General features: G+C 64.8%; 2 protein-coding genes across 7 annotated transcripts; both read left to right on the top strand.

Moving 5' to 3' along the window:
* The first annotated feature begins 198 nt into the window (after positions 1–198).
* Positions 199–4616, top strand: NDUFS8 (NADH:ubiquinone oxidoreductase core subunit S8). 3 transcript variants are annotated; one of them, XM_060607459.3, is made up of 7 exons: positions 199–278; positions 1375–1432; positions 1523–1573; positions 2431–2520; positions 2619–2791; positions 4237–4365; positions 4448–4616. In XM_060607459.3, exons 2-7 carry the CDS (start codon positions 1375–1377, stop codon positions 4577–4579), a joined length of 633 nt encoding a protein of 210 aa, XP_060463442.1. In that variant the 5' UTR covers positions 199–278; the 3' UTR covers positions 4580–4616. The 3 variants fall into 3 exon arrangements, with proteins under 3 accessions (XP_060463442.1, XP_060463443.1, XP_060463441.1); XM_060607460.2 differs by having other exon boundaries at positions 243–335; XM_060607458.3 differs by lacking the exon at positions 199–278 and adding an exon at positions 494–627.
* A 2503-nt stretch (positions 4617–7119) lies between these two features.
* On the top strand, positions 7120–18532 carry TCIRG1 (T cell immune regulator 1, ATPase H+ transporting V0 subunit a3). Of its 4 annotated transcripts, XM_078433749.2 has the most exons (21): positions 7154–7240; positions 8341–8405; positions 9632–9752; positions 10127–10205; positions 10881–11101; positions 11199–11284; positions 11805–11931; positions 12013–12095; positions 12259–12352; positions 12432–12644; positions 13156–13300; positions 15500–15639; positions 15733–15890; positions 15975–16065; positions 16627–16745; positions 16836–17049; positions 17303–17431; positions 17571–17675; positions 17755–17872; positions 18106–18283; positions 18382–18532. In XM_078433749.2, exons 3-21 carry the CDS (start codon positions 9636–9638, stop codon positions 18458–18460), a joined length of 2496 nt encoding a protein of 831 aa, XP_078289875.1. In that variant the 5' UTR covers positions 7154–7240; positions 8341–8405; positions 9632–9635; the 3' UTR covers positions 18461–18532. The 4 variants fall into 4 exon arrangements, with proteins under 4 accessions (XP_078289874.1, XP_078289875.1, XP_078289876.1 ...); XM_078433748.2 differs by lacking the exon at positions 8341–8405 and having other exon boundaries at positions 7120–7240; XM_078433750.2 differs by lacking the exons at positions 7154–7240; positions 8341–8405 and adding an exon at positions 8086–8299.
* Positions 18533–20195: the final 1663 nt, after the last annotated feature.

Below are 20195 nucleotides of genomic sequence, written 5' to 3'. Positions count from 1 at the left end.
GCCTGCGGTGGTGGGGACTCCTCGCTTATTGGCCTCTCTAACCCAACATGGAGGCGCCCTACGCAACTTCAAGTGCCTGCTCCCCCCTAGCCAATCAGAGGAAAGATGCTGCTGGATCCCGCCTCTTTCAGGAGCACCATTGGCCAATCAGAGTACGCCGTAAAAGATGAGCGCGGAAAAGGTGAAACCAGCCGGCCCAATGGCAGCGTCTCAGAGTGTAGGCTCCGCCTCTCGGCGGACAGGCCGCTCAGCAAGGGAAGGAGAGGCAGCGCTTCAAGGTGGGTGCTCAGGGGTCAGCTGTTAGAAGCCGGACCTCGGCGGCGCGGCGTCGGGGGGTGAGTGCGGTGCCCTCGTCGGCCCCGTCGACTCTGCGCCAGACTTCATCTCGGTCTGCTCACGACGCGCGGCCCGGGTGTCCTTCAGCGCGCCGCGAGCAGACCCGTGACCCGGCACCATCAAGGCGCATGCCCCGCCCGCGTCTGTGGGGTCAGAGGTCAGGGCGAAGGTCGGGCAGATGTTGGGCCAGGTGCCTGGCGCTGGAGCCAGCGGTCCTAAGAGATGGGCCCGAGACAAGTCACAGATCACGGGAAGGGCACTTTCGAGCTTCGGCCAGATGCCAAGCTCTGGGCATGTACACCTCCCTTCGTTCTCGTGGCCCCCATTCCACAGATGAGAAAATATGTCAGATGACCTCCCCCGCCCAAGGTCACCTGGCAGGCTAGGAGACCGGTCCAGAAGGACCTTGATGCTGGGGAAAAGAATTTGGTCCCGAGGGTTATTTTAGCCTTTAAAAGGGTTTCCAACGGGGGTGGACTGTGGGTGTGCAGGAGTTCCATACTGGTCCCACTCTCTCCACCCCTCAACCCGCATTGTGTGACTTTGGACAAGTCACTTAACATGGCTGAGCCTCAGCTTCTCTGTGTCTCTCAGGAGAGACCCTTGTAAGGACCTATGACAGTGTGTGTGACCCCCTAGCCCAGTGCCTGACACAGTGGGCTGTCGGTGCTGGTGGCTGCTGGCCAGCTTATTTGGGCCAGCTTTGGGGAGGATGAACAGGGGAGGGGAGAGGTGGGAGGCAGGAGCACCGATCGGGGAAGAGAGGAGGGATGGGTTTTAAAGGCTTCTTAGAAGGTGAGCTAGATGGAACTTGGGCCCACAGATACTCCCTAAATCTTAGCCTCGCTGCGCGGAGTCAGGTTTGGAGGGCTGAGAGGTGCCACACCTGGGGACAGGGAGGCCTTGTGTGCCTCTGACAGGAATGGGGGGAACAGGAGACCAGGTGACACATTGGGGTCAGGGCTCCCGCAGTGCCAGACTTCCCGCGGGGACAGGTCTGGGACCCACCCGTGTCTCCCTCCGTTTTCACGCCCGCAGATGCACTGCCTGACGACAGCTACGCTGCTTCGGGCCCTGGCCCAGGCCGCACGTGCAGGTAGGACCAGGGGAGCCTTTCTTGGGGCGCAGGGGGGCCCAGCCTCCCGATGTGAGGCCGCCGCTGACAGCGTCATCCCCCTCCTTCCAGGGCACCCCAGTGGCCGGAGCCTCCACAGCAGCACGGTGGCAGCAACCTACAGTGAGTCCCGGGGCACCTTGAGCCTCATTCCTGATCAGGGACTTGCCAGAGGCAGGGGAGGAAGCCTGGGTTCCAGTCCTGGCTTTGCCAGAGGCCCCCCCTCTCTGAGCCTCCGTTTCTGCTCTGTCATGACGATCAAGCTTGAGTATGATTCATGGGGGCAGGGTCTGTCAGTTAGGGGGTGGGGAGCCTTCCCTGTGGCCACACGGGCATCTCAGAGCTACCCTGCGTGGCACAGGTGGGGGGGGGGGGTGTGTGTTGGGGCAGGGGACTGCCAGGTGTGAGCCTTGGGTGTGCATCCTCCTCACCAGGACCCCACCACCCAAGCCCCTTCCAGCCCCCTTCCAGCCCCCTTCAACTCCTGGGCTCAGATGGCTGCCCAGACACAGGGAAAGGTGGGCAAGGATTGGCCAGAGCCAGAGGCAGGCCTCTCCGAGCTTGCTGAGGTGGGCAGTTTTGGTGAGCGAACAGGCCCTTGGGGGGAGGTCCAGCTGGAAGGAAGACCAGGCCTTTTTTTTTTTTAATTTCTTTTTGAATGTTTTTTTTTTTTTTTTTTTGAGGGAGAGAAACAGAGTCGGAGGGGCGGGGGCGGGGGGTGGGCAGAGAGAGAGGGGAGACACAGAATCCGAAGCAGGCTCCGGGCTCCGAGCTGTCAGCACAGAGCCCGACGCAGGGTCCGAACCCACAAACTGCAAGACCATGACCTGAGCCGAAGTCAGATGCCTAACCGGCTGAGCACCCCCCCAGGCACCCCATGACCAGGCCTTTTCTCCTTGAGTCGGGCTCGTGGGGGACTTGGGCATGTGCGGCTATGAGAAGCCCTATCACGACGGCCCCTCCACTCACCTCCCCTGCAGAGTTCGTGAACATGCGGGAGACCTCGATGGACATGAAGTCGGTGACCGACCGGGCGGCTCAGACCCTGCTGTGGACTGAGCTCATCCGAGGTGGGCCCTGGGGGGAAGGGGCCGCACAGGCGGGGCGTGGGCACAGATTGTTGGGGAGGAGGGGCCCCCACCCACCACCACGCCCATGCTGCCCACAGGCCTGGGCATGACCCTGAGCTACCTGTTCCGGGAACCGGCCACCATTAACTACCCGTTCGAGAAGGGCCCGCTGAGCCCACGCTTCCGGGGGGAGCATGCACTGCGCCGCTACCCGTCCGGAGAAGAGCGCTGTATCGCCTGCAAGCTTTGTGAGGCCGTCTGCCCCGCCCAGGTGAGCCCCTGGCCCCTGCCCCTCGAGGAGGAGGCTGCAGCCTGCTGCGGAGAGGGGGAAGCTGGGCAGCCTGGGGCCCAAACTCTGGTCCCCCTGCTGGCTGTGTCCCCAGGAAAACCCCTTTCCCTGTCTGAGTCCCGTTGCCGGGCCGGTTCAGCGTTAGTGAGTCATCGGAGGCAGGCTTGTGGCCCTGAGCGGGCCGCGTGACCCACGTGACATGACCCACGTGGGTCCCGCGCCTGGGGATCTGGTCAGGGGCGTGAAACCTGGGCTTGGGAGCCACGGGGCGGCCCCTGAAGGTCTCCGCTTTTGCCCCGAGCACAGCAGCAGTCTCAGGAGCTGTGCACGTGTGCCTGTCACAGGGCCAGCCCTGAGGACACGCGTGCCGCAGCTGAGGCCCTCCCTGCCCCTGGTTGCTGCTCCTTGGAGCCCCCGGCTCCGAGTTCTGTTGGAGGGTCCCACATGGACCACCCAGAGGCGGGGGCTGTTAGTGTAGAAACAGAAACATCCAGCTGAGGCTCCTGGGAAGGCCCGTGGGCGTGCCCAGCTGGAGCCCCAGCGGGCACCGTGGTCACTCATCACCACACAGTGATCCCGCCCCCACCGCTGAGGCTGCTCCAGGCCACGCGTGGTGGCCTCGATGTCTCTGATCCAGCCACCCCGGCGCACAGAGAAGAGCCCCCAAACAGCAGTGGTGGTTAACACTCACCGGGCAGTGAGCAGCGTCCACGGATCAGGCATTGGTCCAGCTCATGACTTATCTTTGCATCAATCTAGGATGCAGAGGTGATCATCCCTGTCTTTATAGACAAGGAAACTGAGGTACAAAGAAGCAAGGCTACCAGTCTAGGGTCCCACTGAATGTGGGCATTACACTGCTGGGGGGCACGTGAAGGCCTTTGTCACACCCTTTGAAGGTCCTTCGGGCTGTGGGAGGTTGGCCTTTTCCCTGCTGGCACAAAGCCGTACCCAGAAACTGAGGGTTAAAGACCTGCCTTCGGGTCTGGGCTTTGAGCCTCACTTGCTGTGTGGCTTTGGGAAGCCCCTCAACTTCTCTGAGCCTGAATTTTCTCATCCCTTAAAGGGGGATAACCAGACATAAATGGGAGAGCCGTTCAGCGTGCAACCGACAGCAATTGGGCTAGTCCTGAGGACCCCCCTCGGGGCTACAGGCCCTGAAGTGAACGGAGTAGGCAAAAGTCCTCCCCTCGTGGGACTTAGGTTCTCGGGCGGGAGATGGCGGCCGTTAACAAACAAGAAAAATGTCAGCCAGGGCACATGCTAGGCTGTGTGACGGGGGCCTCCTGGGAGGGGCGGCAGGGAAGGCACATCAGGCTGAAAGTGGGTGGCAGGACCTGTTCCGTGGCCCCAGAGCGACCCCTCCAGGACAGGGCAGACAGGGGACAGGAACGAAGGGTAAGGAGTGCCCCGTGCCCCTCTCCCAGGCCATCACCATCGAGGCCGAGCCGCGGGCCGACGGCAGCCGCCGGACCACGCGCTATGACATCGACATGACCAAGTGCATCTACTGCGGCTTCTGCCAGGAGGCTTGCCCCGTGGACGCCATCGTCGAGGTGAGTGGGCATGGGGTTGGGTGAGGCCGGGGCAGCGGCGCCTTGGAGCCGCCTCACGTGGCCGCCCCGCCCCCACCCGCAGGGCCCCAACTTTGAGTTCTCCACGGAGACACACGAGGAGCTGCTCTACAACAAGGAGAAACTGCTCAACAACGGGGACAAGTGGGAGGCCGAGATCGCCGCCAACATCCAGGCCGACTACCTGTACCGCTGACGCCCCCCGCGGCCCAATAAAAAAGCTCTGCCCTCCCGCACCGCCTCTGTCCTGAATCCCGGCCACGGCCTGTGGACTCCTCCCCAAGACAGGTCCTTCAGTGGGGCCACCAGAGGTGGCCCGGCCTCCCTGTGGGACTCTCTGGGTCCCTTTGGGGCTCCCTGTGGCTGTCAGCCCAGAGCGGCCCTGCTGCACACCCGTCTTCTGGGCAGTGCCTCTAGGCTCGGCCTGGGGTCTGCTATTCCCATAATCCTGGGTGCCCACAGGGTCGGGGCTGGACCTGCCCTCACCCGAGGGCCTCCCACGACTCCACCCTATGGATATGGAGCCTCCCAGAGCCTCAGGCAGAAGTACATCAGGCGGTGGAAACTCCGGCCAGGGCGTTGTCCTCCCTGGGGGCAGGGAGAGGCCTGCTGGGAGTGGTGGGTAACAGTCACGAGGAGGTGACACAGACCCCGCTGCACCTGAGTTGGCCTTGTCTCATCTCCAGCCACATCCCCTTTCCTCCCCAAGTTCCCCTGGCCCTGGCTGTAGGCTTGGCTTCTGCTTGCTCAGAACTTCCGGCTTCGCAATCCCGGCAGCGGCGTGGTTTCCCTGTGGGGCCACACGCTAGCCCCGTGTGGACAGAATCGTCAGAGACGGCTCCCTCGAACTCCGCGCCAGGGCCTGCGGAGGGACTTCAGTATATTCTCAGCTGTGAGCAAACCAGCTCAGAGAGGTGAAGTGACCGGCTCAGAATCACACAGCATGCGTCCAATGAAAACTAACTTGGTCGGAGATCTGAGTCCCCCTTCTCCGTCATTTCCAAAAGTACTTTTTACAAAACACTAACCTCCCAGGATGTTTCACGGAAAGAAGGGAGAGGAGGGTGTTCTGTGAACCAGTCAGTGCAGGAAATGCCCCAAGTGCCCTCTTTCTGTGATAGGCACCGCGTGTGACCACGTTCAAGGCTCTGAGAAGGCCTGTAGCAAAGAACCCCACCCTTTCCCCAACTCATTCCCCAGGACACCCCTTTTTCTCACTGCTGCTAGCTGGGCCATCTGGTGCTGAGGTGGCCCAGGACCTGCTTGGGCCCCCACAGCCTAAGGAACAAGGTGCAGAGCTGAGGAGTGAGTGCAGGCCTGGAAGGGAAGACCGGCCCCCGGGAAGTGTCTGTGCGCGTAGCCCCCGGCCAGCCCCGGTGGCTGTCGGATGCCAGAGCTCTGCAATAATGAGGCTGGCTTAAAACTCCTAAATCACCTCTAACTTCACTTTTCCCAGGTAGAACCAGCATTAGATAATTGTCACGGAGCCTATATTTGTACACAGACAAACAGAACGCTTCTAAAAATGGATCAGGGGGCGCCTGGGTGGCTCAGTGGATTGAGCGTCCAACTCTTGATTTCATCTCAGGATGTGATCCCGAGGTCACGGGGTCGAGCCCTGTGTCAGGCTCCGTGTTGAGCGTGAAGCCTGCTTGAGATTCTGTCTCTGCCCCTCCCTCTCCTGCTCTCTTGCTCTCTAATTAAAAAAAAAAATTGGGTCAGGCTATCCAGCTCCTGACTGGGTTCTACCCCCTTCTGACTTGTCAGAAACTGCGTGTGTGTGTGTGTGTGTGTGTGTGTGTGTGTGTGTGCATGCACATGCACCTCTAATGCCATTTTGTAACAGTGGGGTCCTGGTCTCCCCTGCACCAGGAGGTATTGACCTGAGGCCCCCATTGGTGCTGTTTGGTTGTGTTGAGGGGTCCTCCCCACCCTGGAAATAGACCTACAGTGCCCCAGGATGGGGGCCCCCACTTTTCAGAGGACACTGACCTTGGCTGTACTTTCCACCCCCAGCTCTGGGGCTCCATTTGCCCACCACTCCACCCCTCAGAGGACCTTGCCATGTGGGATTCAAGGATCACTCGAGTTGAGGGGCCCCTTGCACCTCCTGTCCCCGCTGGGTATGGTCCTGGCCCGTTCAAAGGGCAGGCAGCTGGGCAGGTGTGAACCTCAGCTCAGGGGTGCTGGGGCAGGACCAAAGTCTCCAGGGCGCCCCCAGCTGCAGGGGGGGAGGGGGAGCGACAGCTAACATTGGGTGTCCAGCCCTGAGTGGAAGGACATAACATGGCCTGGCCCTCCATGTCCTGTTGCCATTGAGGAAAAAGGCCCAGAGAGAGTGAGCACCTACCCAAGGGCACAGAGCACTGGGCCTGGAGCTTAGGTCCCTACCCCGGGTGGTCAGGGGCAGGAAGGTGGAAGGATCCGGTGCAACTGTGGTCTCATGAGAGACCTTCAGCCATAGGCCTCTAGGTTGGGGGAGGGGGGGGGACGTCCCATGCCCTATCCCCGGACGCCTCCCCGCACCCCGGGCCACGTAGGCGTGCGCGGTCGGCGCTGGTCTGTGTCCGCGCTCTGGTCTCTGGGCCCCTCGGCACACTCCTCCAATGGTCCCTCAGGAAGTTAGGGCGGGCGGGGTCGCAGCCGGAGCCCGGCGACCTTTCCAGCGGCTCGCGGGACTCCGGGTGGGGACTGCGGGGCCCGGACGGGACGGGGCGGGGCGGGGCTTCCGTGGTCCCGCCCCTCGCGGCCCCGCCCGCCCGCCGGGGAAAGTGAGTTGCGTGGGCGCCGCGGCGGGGAGCGCAGTGCCGGGAGCCGAGCGCAGAGCCGAGGGTCGCCGCGTGCTGCTGGCCCGGGGGTGAGTGCCCCGGCAGGGGTCTGCAGGGCCCGCAGCCCCGTCTGCCACCCTCGCTTCGCCCTGCGCCCGGAAGGGGATCTTGGAACCCCCACCCAGCTGGATCAGTGGATGAGACTCAGTCTGCCGGCCCGCCCGCCGGGTGTCAGGCCTTGGTGGGGGCCACAGCGGCGAGGAGGAGGAGGGGGAAAGAGAAGAGGAAGAGGAAGATGGGGAGTTAACAGCCACTAACTACTGAGCCCAACTCCGCTGGGCCTGGTGGCGCGCTGGTGGTGCTCAGAGCTTTCTCTGTGGCATCTTCCTCGGAGGGCGGGACCCATTCTACAGATGAGGAAATTAAGGCCACTTACAAAGAGGGAGAGCTAGAGGCAAATAGGGTCACTCCAGCTCCAGAGCCTACCGGTCTGGAAGAGAAGAGGCCTCAGGCCCTCCCCTCCAGTCCAGCTTTCATCCCTGGGTCGGGGGCTTAGAGGAGAGATCTGGGGGTTCCTGGAGTTGGCCTTGGCCTCAGTCCCTGAGGGACCAGAAGGAGGGGACATAGAGTGAGGAGAGGGCTGCAGTCTGGACCCTGAAGGCCACAGAACTGAGGAAACTTCATTTGCTCCATCAAAGGGACTGGGGTGGCCCCTGGCTTGGGTAGGGGCCAGGGAGGATGGGGGGAAGGGGTGAGCCAGTGGAGTCCTAAAATGTGGGGGAGGGGTCTGACCAGCTCCCTACACACCGGGCCCACCCCAGCTTGTCCTTGTCGCCAAGGGAATTGCCGAGGGTGAGGCCCTGTGAGTGAAGGGTGCAGCGTGGGGCCGCTGGACCCTTGGATCCCCAGACCTGGTTCCCTACAACCCTCCAGCCTTTCAGGGTGCTCAGGGCAGAGAACACATATTTCCTCTGAGCACATATTGTGCACTGGGACTTCCAGACCCGCAGCCCCAGGGCCGGGCTCCTGCCTGGCTCGGCCACCTGCTGACCACCTGATCCCAGACCTCAACTCTCCACGTGCATTGACCCGTCTGTAAAACAGGCCTACGGGGTCCTCTCCCCCCAGGATTGCCGTTAGGCTTAGAGGTAGTGTGGGTAAACTCTCATTATTTTTACTCCCTACCCAGGTCCCGTGTCTCCTGGGGCTGGCCAAGTCCCATTTACCCAAAGAGGAAGTGAAAGTCCAGAGAGGGTGAGAGACTCCCCCAAGGTCACACAGCCAGTCACAGTTTGGGCAGGGCTCTGAACCCTGGTCCCCGGCCTTCTGGGGATGGAACCCAGCCCCTCCTGCCCACCCTTCCCTGTCCAGGGCCCAATGCTTCTGCGGCCTCGGGCTGCCTCTCAGCCTTTTCTCCTCTTCCAGGCTGGGGCCGGGGCTGCATTCCCTCATTAGACTGAAGTAACCCAGGCCCCGGGGGGCGGAAGTGACCAGCTGGGCTGGCCCCAACCGGCCCAGACAGCCGGCAGGGCCTTTGGTGCCAATTGGTCACCCTCTCAGTTGGGGACCTCACTCGTGTCTGTCCCCTTCCCCCACCGTTTGGGAGCTAAGGAGACGGAGTCCCACAGAGGGGAAGTGGCTGGCCCTGGGCCCCCAGAGCAGGGGCCATGGAGTCCTGGCTTGTGGGCCAGGGCATCTGCGGGGCCTCCTCCCTCGGCATTTGGGCAGGGCCCCCGGCGGGCCCTTCCTGCCCGTGTCAGTTTCCAGTTTCATTTTGTGGATTTCGACACCTGGGAGGCTGTTCCGCCCCAGTGTAGACTGCAGCTGCCAAGCAGTCCGGGCCTCAGGGGCATGTCTGCCGCCAGGCATCTCGGGCCTCAGTGAGGGGAGCCGGCGGAGACCCCACCCCCTCAGCACACACCCAGACACCTCAGGGAGGGAGCAGGGCTCCAGCTGCCTGTGGGGACAGGCCCAACCTCAGTGCTGAGTGTCTGGGTCACGGATGGGCGCTCCGTGGTGTAGAAGGACAAGGGCTCATGGCCAGCGAGGGCCGTGGCACTTAGGAGGCCGGCTGCTGGAGGTGACCCTTGGCCTGGGGCGCCGAGGGTGATCAGGATCCCAGGTGAGGGCAGGCCACAGAGGAGGGACAGTGGGAGCAGAGGGCAAGTGTGAGAAGAGCCGGTGCCACCAGCGGTCAGGGGTGGGTGTCCGGGACAGGGCAGAGCCCGCTGGGAAAGAGCTGGAGTGAGGTCGGGCTGTGGCTCAGGCCGTGAGGTCGGTCCGCTCCCAGTTGCACGCTTATTTCCTGTGTGACCTCAGCACCGCTTTGAGGCTCCCCAGGCCTCAGTCTCCCCGTCTGTCAGATGGGGTTGGTAGCGGGACCTTCCGTGGATTGCGCCGCGGCGGACGGAATCCCTACTTGACGGGGAGCCGTCTGTGGTCCCCGCCGGCTGAGCCCTCACCCCCTGCCCGTCCCACAGGACCATGGGCTCCATGTTCCGGAGCGAGGAGGTCGTGCTGGTGCAACTCTTCCTGCCCACCTCCGCTGCCTATACCTGCGTGAGCCAGCTTGGCGAGCTGGGTCTCGTGGAGTTCAGAGACGTGAGTGGGGCCGGACGCGCGTGGGGGCGGGGCTTGTCCTTAGGCGTCCTAGATGGTGCGACGCCACCCCCACACGGCCCCTGGCTGTGCCTGAATCCCAGCAGCCTCTGCCGTAGGTCCTCTGCTCCCTGAAAGGCCAGTCTTACGCACGGCTGAGGCCATCTCGCCTCCTGGGCCCCGTCACACCGTCCCCGGGGCACGCAGGGCCTGGTCCGTCTCCAGCTGGGCATCTGGAGGTTCATGGTGTCCTCACACCTTTTGGCGGGGGGAGAGGGAGGCAGCCATGGCCTGTAGAGAGCCAAGCCTGGGCCCTTGGGTGGGGACCTCCCCGGCCCCCTCCCCAGAAAACTGACGCCTCTGTGCGGCGACCACAGCTCAATGCCTCGGTGAGCGCCTTCCAGAGACGCTTCGTGGGGGATGTTCGACGCTGCGAGGAGTTGGAGAAAACCTTCTGTGAGTTGGCCCCAGGCCCACATCCCAGGCAGGCTTCCCGGAGGAGGTGCCAGTCGAGCTTGGCCTGAAAGGAAGAGTCCTGGTGCCCCAGGTGGAAGGCAGAGAAGAGAGGTCCAGGCCAGGCCCTGCAGAGCCAGGATAGGGCAGCTGGGGTCTGTGGGGGGGTCTGTGGGGGGGTTCTTGACAATGGGGCTTGCTTGGAAGAGACCTCGAATACCGCGTGAGGGCCTAGGAACTCATCCAGTGGTTGCTGGGAGCCACCATGGTTTCTAAGCAGGGGAGGGGCTCAGACAGAGCTTTCTTTGCTACAGATGGACTGGGGTGGGCAGAGGCCAGTATCCAGGGGCAGGTGCCCCAAGGAGCTGCTGCTTCTTTAACCCGGACAAGAGGGACCCCTGCCCTGGACCACCACTGTGGGGCCCAGGCCCTGGGCGGGGGCCGTGGCCAGGGCCCTGGAGCGGGCAAGCAGTCCACACACGCTTGGGAGGAGATACAGGCTTGGCCTGGGGTTTTTCTGGGGGTCTCGGATCCAGTGAATCGACTAGCTGGCGGCCAGCGGAGTTTGGGGCGGCACTCGGGACCCCCTAGACATCAGGCAGCCCTCGGCTAACGGTGGCCATTAGCCGGTGTTGGCCCCCGGACGGCCTCCCCCGACGCCCGACCCTCCGCACCCAGTGTTCCTGCAGGAGGAGGTGCGGCGGGCCGGGCAGGTGCTGTCCCGGCCGGAGGGGAGGCTGCCCGCGCCCCCGCCCCGGGACCTGCTGCGCATCCAGGAGGAGACGGACCGCCTGGCACAGGAGCTCCGGGACGTGCGGGGCAACCAGCAGTCCCTGCAGGTCCAGCTGCACCAGCTGCGGCTCCACGCTGCCGTGCTGGGCCAGGGCCACGGCCCGCCGGTCAGCTCCAGCCCGGGGAGGCGGGGAGGCTCGCGTGGGGCTGGGGGTGCCAGGCCCCCGTCCGGTCGCGGGGCTCACGGTGCCTCTCGGCTCCCAGTTGGCAGCCACCCACGCCGACGGGCCCTCGGAAAGGGTCCCCCTGCTCCAGCCCCCCGGGGGCCCCCACCAGGACCTGAGAGTCAAGTGAGTAAGGGGCGCTTCAAGCTTTTCAGCCGGAGGCCCTGACGGACTCCTTGTCCGGTGCTCTCCTCGCCCACCCTCAGATTGCCCCCCGGCCTCCTCCTTCTGGCCCAGAATTTCCCTGGCTCGGGGCGGGTTCTCCTCTTTTTTTTTTTTTTTTAAATGTTTATTTATTTTTGAGAGAGAGAGAAACAGAGTGTGAGTGGGGGAGGGGCAGAGAGAGAGGGAGACACAGAATCCCAAGCAGGCTCCAGGCTCCGAGCTGTCGGCACAGAGCCCGACGCGGGGCTCGAACTCACGGACCGTGAGATCGCGACCTGAGCCGAAGTCGGATGCCCAGCCGACTGAGCCACTCAGGCACCCCGGGTTCTCCTCTTCTGGGCCCTGCCGGGGTGGGGAGGCTCCGGCCTTCTCCCTGGGAGCAGGGCACCGTGCCTGGCAGACTGTCCTGAACAGGGGGCCTGGCCGGGGCTAGGTAGGGGGAAGCTGGGGCGGCCCCCGCCCAGCCCGGCCGGCCCGGCAGCTTTGTGGCAGGTGCCGTGGAGCCCTCCAAGGCCGCTGCCCTCGAACGCCTGCTCTGGAGGGCCTGTCGTGGCTTCCTTATCGCCAGCTTCCGGGAGACAGAGCAACAGCTAGAGGACCCCGTGACGGTGAGGGCCGGGGAGGCCCGGGCTGGGGGTGCGTCCCGGGCGGGGCCAGGACCGCAGGTACAGTGGGCCCCCCTCCCGCAGGGCGAGCCTTCGACGTGGATGACCTTCCTCATCTCCTACTGGGGCGAGCAGATAGGGCAGAAGATCCGCAAGATCACGGACTGGTGAGATCGGGGGGGGGGGGGGGGGGGGCGGCTGGGCGCCCGCCGCGCTTGTGCCCAGGCCCCTGCCTGTCACCACCCTGTCCCCCGCTCTGCCCCATTACTCCGCCTCTGCCCAGCCGGAGCCCCCCGGGCCTCCCCTCACGTCACCCCTCCTCCCTGCCAGCTTCCACTGCCACATCTTTCCGTACGCGGAGCACGAGGAGGGCCGCCTCGGGGCCCTGCAGCAGGTGCAGCAGCAGAGCCACGAGCTGCAGGAGGTGGGCGCTGGGGGCCAGGCTGGACGCCCCGCCCGCCGCACCCCTGCCCCTCCTAACCCCCACCCCGCGCCGGCCGCAGGTCCTGGGGGAGACGGAACGCTTCCTGAGCCAGGTGCTGGCCCGCGTGCAGCAGCTGCTGCCGCCCTGGCAGGTGCAGATCCGCAAGATGAAGGCCGTGTACCTGGCCCTCAACCAGTGCAGCGTGAGCGCCACGCACAAGTGCCTCATCGCCGAGGGCTGGTGTGCCGCGCGCGACCTGCCCACCCTACAGCAGGCGCTGCAGGACAGCTCGGTGAGTGCGGCGGGTCTCCCACCTCCCCCCCCTGCCAGGCGGGTGCCTGTTCCCGGTGCCGTGCCTTGCCCAGCCCCCCCCCCCCCCTTCCTCTGGGGAGGCTGCCCTGATGGCCTCGGCCATCCCGAGGTCGTAGAAGCCCTGGGACGGGCCAGAGCACCCTGGAGGCCAGCTCAGCAGGCCCTGGCCCGGGGGATCTTGGGCCGTCGGAGGGAGCCTGGGGCTACGCATCCGTGAAATGGGTGTCACGGCCGTCTGCGGGCGCCCCGTCGGCTCTCACGTGTAGCGATGGGGCTCCCTCTCCTGGGTCAGCTCATCTCAGGCTCTCCCTGGATCTCCCGCGGTTGGGGCAGGTAGGGCTGGTCGTCCTCTCGCACAGAGGGGAGGAGTCTCCCAGGCACCTGCCCAGGGAGCCCCGCCTCTCTAGCCGGGTCTGGCTGGGCGTGTCAAAGGGTCCCTGAAGGTCCCCGCCCTCCGTCTCATCCCTCTGTCTGTCCACCCGGTGCCCCAGAGCGAGGCAGGGGTGAGTGCCGTGGTTCACCGCATCCCCTGCCGGGACATGCCCCCCACGCTCATCCGCACCAACTGCTTCACGGCCAGCTTCCAAGGCATCGTGGACGCCTACGGCGTGGGCCGCTACCAGGAGGTCAATCCCGGTGAGAGCCATGGAGCCCCGCGGTGTCTCCCCACTGGGCCGTCCCGCCCTCTTAGGTTGAGAAGCACACTCCCAGCATTCCGGGGTGGGGGTGGGGGTGGGGGGCAAGGGGAGGCCGCGTGGGAACTTTGTGTTTATCCCCAGCAAGCCCCCTAGCGAGGCTTACGAGGGGTCCAGCGCGGGGCTGTGCAAAGAACAGGTTTTGCCGTAGAAACAGCTCAGGTTTGAGGTCCCACTTAACTTGGCACATTTTTTCGTTCGTCTGAGCCTCAGTTTCCACATCTGTAAAATGGGACGCATAGTTCGGCTCTCAGAGCGGTGCTGGGAAGGCTGCCCGTCATCAGATCGCAGGGCAGCAGTCCTTGAGGCCAGAGTTAGCCGGCCCACTGATGCGCTTTTAGGCCGCACCGTGTTTGTGAGAAGCGTGAATTGGGGGCCGTCGGGCTCTCCCAGGAGCACACCCTGAGGTGGGGACTCAATTAAAGAGAGGTGCTCCTGGGAGAAACCAGTCAGGGACCGCAGGGGCAGGGGCGAAAACTGAGGGCTGGGAGTCGGGGGGGGGGGGGGGCCACAGGGGGCTGGCTCTCCTCCCTCCCCAGCCCCCTCTGCACTCCTGGGGCACCTGGTCTGTCACCTGCCTGGTTCTTCTCCCTCCAGACACGGCTCTCCCTGCAGCAGGCTGGCTGCAGTGTAGCCAGTGGCCCAGCGGCCCCTGTGTCACCGGGTGGGGACCACGGTGGGTCTCTGAGCCCAAAGAATGGGTGTAGGAGGCGAACCACGGTGGGACCCGTTTTTGGAGAGGACTTAGTAATTGGCCAAGGAAGGGTCCTGCCTCACCCAGGGGGCTAGAGGCAGGGTGCTGGGACCCCCCCCCCCCCCTCCCCGAGGTGGCCCGGGCAGGACGTGAGAATGGAACCATCGAGTGAACGGTGATCAGGGCCGCATGTAGTCCTTCGGGGCCTGCCGTCCCGCGGGGTCAGCATCCTGGAGCTCGACCTGGGCCCCTCCCGTCTCGCGTGCTCACAGCTCCTCCGTGTTAGCAGAGGCCAGTCCAGCTAGGGCAGCCTGACCACCAGGCGGCCAGTTGACAAAACGCCCCCAGCTCTCGGAGCAGTCACTTTGGGGGGGATCAGTCCGCCAGGGCTGGTGCAGCAAAGCACACAGGTGGGGGCTTAAACCAAGGGTACTTCTCGTCTCCCAGTCCAGAGGCTGGAAGTCCGAGATCCCCGTGTCCGCAGGGCCGCTTCCTTCTGACGGGGACTCCGTCCCAGGCCGACTTCCGTGCTTGGCTTGGAGACAGCCATCCTCACGTTTAAGCGGCACTCTCCCACGGAATGCATCTGTGTCCGAATCCGCCCCCCCCCCCCCAATTTTTAAAGTCTATTTTGAAAGAGCATGAGCATGAGCAGGGAAGAGGCGGGGGGGCGGGATCCCAAGCACTCCACGCTGTCAGCACAGAGCCGGACGCGGGGCTCAAACTCACAAACCGCGAGATCGTGACTCGAGCCGAAATCTAGAGTCGGACACTTAGCCGGCTGAGCCACCCAGGCGCCCCCAAGTTTCCCCCCTTTTATCGGGACGCCGTTCCTAGCGGGGTAGGGCCTGTTCTGCTGATCTCCTTTTCCCTTGATCACGTCTGTAGAGACCCTACCTCCAAATTAAGGCCACTTTCTGAGGGACTGGGGGTTAGGACTCCAGTGTATCATTTTGGAAGGGACACGACTCCACTCCTCACAGGGATGTGCGTTGTGGTCCTCGTAACGCCCGTTAGGGGTTTTTCCCATTTCGCTGAAGGGAGAGTGAGACCTCCGAGGTTAAGCGACCAGCTGGGCCTTCCGGAACTTGCCATGTGTGGGTCAGGACCGCCACCGGGCTCTCTGTTCTTTCCGAGTGTATGCTTGCAGCTCTCTTAACAGCAGCAGGACCCGGTTTCCCTCGAGTGCTGCGGCCCACCAGTACTGCCCTCATAAACTCATGGGCAGCAGCTCTACGAAGCAGCAGTATTGAACCTCCAGTTTATAGATGTCGGAACGGAGGTTCAGAGAGGTTAAGTCACTAGCCCGCCGTCACACAGCCAGGGCTCTGGAACGCAGACACACGGCCTGGTGCCCCTGCCTCGCCAGCACCCCTCCCCGTTTCCTGGGGTCCCAGGGCCTGTCCCTGGGGGTCCTGGCTGACCGCCTGGCCCCTCTGCCCGCAGCACCCTACACCATCATCACCTTCCCCTTCCTCTTTGCCGTAATGTTCGGCGACGTGGGCCACGGGCTGCTCATGTTCCTCTTCGCCTTGGCCATGGTGCTCACGGAGAACCGGCCGGCCGTGAAGTCGGCGCAGAACGAGGTGAGGGCCGGCCCGGGGGGCCCAACCCACGGTGCTCCCGTGGGTTGGGGGCCCGGGGTGGTCCCTCACGGCACCCCCCCCCCCCATCCCCAGATCTGGCAGACCTTCTTCAGCGGCCGCTACCTGCTCCTGCTCATGGGCCTGTTCTCCGTCTACACCGGCTTCATTTACAACGAGTGCTTCAGCCGCGCCACTGCTATCTTCTCCTCCGGCTGGAGCGTGGCGGCCATGGCCACCCAGTCAGACTGGAGGTGAGGCCGGGCCGCGGCGCCGCAGCCCCCCCCCCCCCGCCCCCGCCCCCCGCAGCCCCCGCCCACCCCGTACTGTTGCCACAGTGACGCGTTCCTGGCCCAGCACCCGCTGCTCGCCCTGGACCCCAACGTCAGCGGCGTCTTCCTGGGACCCTACCCCTTCGGCATCGACCCCGTGAGTCCCCGCCACTTGCCACGGGGGGCGGGGGGGGGGGGGTGCGGGCAGGTGGGAGGGCCGGGCCGGGGCTCCTCCGCTGACCCTGACCCAACCTTGAACCTGACGTGACCCCCTGCCCCCGCCCCTTCAGCCATGCTCGCCGAGCCCCTCCCGAGTGCCGGGCCTGGTGCCGGTGCAGGAGGTGTGGGGGTCCGGAAGGACGAGGGGGCTCCCCTGGCTTCAGAAAGCAGAGAAGCGTATGGTAGTAAGGGCGGCCCTCGGCTCGTTCTTGGCCTGCTGCGCCGGGCACTGTTCCGTGCCCTTGACGTGACGTGATGGGATATTTAGACAACCCCATCAGCACCGTCCCCATTTCGCAGATGAGGAAGCAGAGGCACAGGGATCACAGGCTCAGTGTCCCCTAGCTAGGAAGAGCTGGGGTCGGGGCCATTCCCCTCTGCTGCCCCACAGCGGGCAGGTGGGCCACAGACGTGCCGAGGCCCCACGGGGGCAGACGAGCTGCTGAGGGACTCGGGCGGGGAGCCCCCCGCGTGACACCCGTCCCTCCTGCCACCCCAGATCTGGAGCCTGGCCGTCAACCACCTGAGCTTCCTCAACTCCTTCAAGATGAAGATGTCCGTCATCCTAGGGGTCACCCACATGACCTTCGGGGTGGTCCTGGGAGTCTTCAACCACGTGTGAGGGCCCGGGCTCCGGGGGACACCGGGGCAGGCGGGGCCGGGCGGCCGGGTGGGTGACCCGGCGACCCCGCCCTTCTCCCGGCGCAGGCACTTCGGCCAGTGGCACCGGCTGCTCCTAGAGACCCTGCCGGAGCTGGTCTTCCTGCTGGGGCTGTTCGGCTACCTGGTCTTCCTCGTCGTCTACAAGTGGCTGCAAGATTACGCCGCCAGGGCTGCCTCGGCCCCCAGCATCCTCATCCACTTCATCAACATGTTCCTCTTCTCCCGCAGCCCCACCAACCAGCCCCTCTTCCACGGGCAGGTGCGCAGGCGCGGGGGTGCCGGCCCGCACCCGCCGCGGGGCCACTGGGAGCCTCATCTGAGAATCGGGGACGCGAGTCAGGCCTCCCTCCGCCGGGGAGCCGGGGAGGTGGAAGGAGGGCCGGCGCAGTGGGTGCTGGGAGCTTCCCCCCTCCGAGGACTCCTTGCGGAGTCACGTCCCCGGGGGAGGGGCCGGGGCTGGGTGCGCGGCGCGGCTCAGAGAGGGCCGGTGACTGGGACCCCCTCCCCCGCAGGAAGCGGTGCAGTCAGCACTGGTGATCCTGGCCCTGGTCACGGTGCCCGTCCTGCTGCTCGGCACGCCGCTGTTCCTGCGCTGGCGGCACCGCAGCCGCTCGCAGAGGGGGCCCGCTGGCCGACAGCCGGTAGGGGGGGCGGGGGGGGGGGGCTGCCGGGAGGTTTGACCCCACCCCGGCCTCCTCTCGGCTTCCGAGGGGCTGCGAGCGGGCGGCGGCGGCGGCCCGGGCCCCGTCCCCGCTCATGCCACCTGCTCCCCACCCCCAGGATGAGGACAAGTCCGAGATTCTGGACTCCTCCGATGCATCCGTGGCCGGCTGGGGCCCTGATGAGGAGAAAGCGGGGTGCCCGGAGGACGGAGAGGCGGCCGAGGTGGGTGTGGTCTCCCCGGGTGTGCGTGTGGGGTGCCGGCCGCCGCCCGGCCCGCCCCTCACAGCTGCCCGCCCCTCAGTTTGTCCTGTCCGAGGTGTTGATGCACCAGGCCATCCACACCATCGAGTTCTGCCTGGGCTGCATCTCCAACACGGCCTCTTACCTGCGCCTCTGGGCCTTGAGCTTGGCCCACGCCCGTGAGTGACCCGGTCGCGGCGGGAGGGCTGGCCGCCTCTGCCGCTCAGCGCTGCCGGCTGGGTGGCCTGGGCGGGTCACTTCTCCGGGCCTCGGTGTCCCCTCTGCAAAGGGAGGATGTTGGAGGAGATCCCCCCCCCCCCACCGGCTCCACAGGAAGGCGGGCTGCCGCGGGGGGGCTGGGCGGGCGCCCCCCTCGGCCCTGGCCCCCACTGCTGCCTCCCCGACCCCCCAGAGCTGTCGGAGGTCCTGTGGGCCATGGTGATGCGCTCGGGCCTGGGCCTGGGCCGCAAGTTGGGCGTGGCAGCCGTGGCGCTGGTCCCCGTCTTCGCCGCCTTCGCCGTGCTGACCGTGGCTATCCTGCTGGTGATGGAGGGGCTCTCGGCCTTCCTGCATGCGCTGCGGCTGCACTGGTGAGAGGCCCGCCCGGCCGGCCCCGGGGCGGGGGGTGGGGGGCGCAGCGCGAGGGCCAGGGCCTTCCCCTCACCGGCTCTCCCCTGCTCACCCCCAGGGTGGAGTTTCAGAACAAGTTCTACTCGGGCACCGGCTACAAGCTGAGCCCCTTCACCTTCGCTTCAGAGGAGGGCTAGTGTCTGTCTGTGGCCGCACCCCGGTCCCTGCCCTTAGCTCCGGAGACAAGAAATAAAGACGTAGGACTGGGACCTGCGTGTCAGTCCTGTCTGCGGTGCCGGGGGCTGGGCAGGCAGGGCCGGGCTCTGGGCTCGCGCCGGTCCCACCCCCACGGGGCTCCCGGTGTCGTGGGCCCCGCACCCTGCTTTACGCTCGTCTCCTTCGTCCCCTCCTTTGCAGCTGAGGTTGGTGCGGGGTACAGCGGGGTGGGAGGCCCTGGTGTGGGATCTAGAGCCTTGAGAAGTTGGGGAGAGGCCCCACGGCACATCTGCAGTAATCCCAGAGCCTTGGGGTGAAGTAGGGGCAGAACTAGGACCCAGGAGAGATGTTTCCAGCACATTCTAGTTCCGAATGAGTGTCTTACCAGGCTGAGCTGGTGGGGAGTGAGCTCCTCATCCGCGGGATGCGCAAACTGGCTGTAAGAGAACGTTCCGGATACTCTGGGCACGAAGGGTGATGTCTGGCACAGATGGGCCAATACTTCCACGCCCTGGTGCCAGCCCCACCCCAGGCACTCACGATGGTCCAAAGCGAGGACACACACACACACACACACACACGCACGCACACACGCACGCATTTCACACGGGGCAGTGATTACATACATACACACGCCACCGTCCTGCAGAGAAGGGCAGAGGCTGTCCAGGGCCCCGCGGGTGAGGCTGAACTGGCCTCCAGGCCCCACCGCCCCTTCAGGGGAGGTTGTGGTCTCTCCCATCCCTCCCTGGGTGACCGGTCCTGTTCCCCTGAGGCCATCCTCCGGCTGCTGGGGTGGATGATGGCATTTCACATGTCTTTCTGGCCTGGGTCCCACCACCGGCTAGGAGGCAGCACCAGTGCTTCTTAGAGGCCTTGCTTGCTCGGGCCGAAGAGCTGCAAAGTGGTTCTTCCGGCAGGAGGCCCCGGGAACAAAGGCCGCTTTGAGGCCAGCAAGGCCCTGGGCACAGCAAGCCGGGTGGCCTGGCGCTCATCTGGCCAGCTGCTGGGAGGAGCCCGTCCCCTGGGTCCAGGACTGCCCTGCTCGGAGCCCCCAGACGCGGTGGGGAGGTTGTGGCTGGCGGGGCCACAGGCCAGAGCCTGGGTGGGCACAGGAAGGAGGGGGGAGCATCGCTCTGGGTGAGAGCTTACGCAGGCGTGAGGGACCGTTTATTGCTCAGATACCAAAACACATTCACCTGGTTAAAATTTTAAACGTCTAGAAGGGTGAATAGTGGAAAATGTCCCTCCTGCCTTGGCCAAGGCAACCGTTCAGTTTCCTCTGGGATATACCACTGCTTCCAGTTTCTACATCCTTCTAGGTAGGGGTCTTTACGGGGATGGGGGTGGGTTGGGAGCCTTGCCTGACACTTAGGACACACCCAAGGGTGACAGTGAGGATCGGTTTGTATGCTTTTATTGTTTGTATAGTACAATCTCTGGTAGCAGAAATGTATGCACAAAATAACAATTCAAATAAGAGTTCAGAGTAAAAAAAAAAATCATCCCAAAGGACATTTAATATATATGGGTGTCACAGGCCTACCGCATCCACACCCCCACATTCCGTATACTGGCTGCTCTTTCCCACCAGAATGACCTGTCAGGGACACAGGGGGGCAGCGAGGGCAGGGGCACCTGGCCGAGGGCCAAAGCCGGGCCTCCGGCGCCCCACGGCCCCCAGCAGAGGGAGCCCCCGGGCAGGACGATGCCAGG

This window comes from Panthera onca, chromosome D1, assembly GCF_046562875.1.
Source record: "Panthera onca isolate mPanOnc1 chromosome D1, mPanOnc1 haplotype 2, whole genome shotgun sequence".
Classification (NCBI taxonomy): Eukaryota; Metazoa; Chordata; class Mammalia; order Carnivora; family Felidae; genus Panthera; species Panthera onca.
This window is presented reverse-complemented; position numbering and strand designations above follow the sequence as displayed.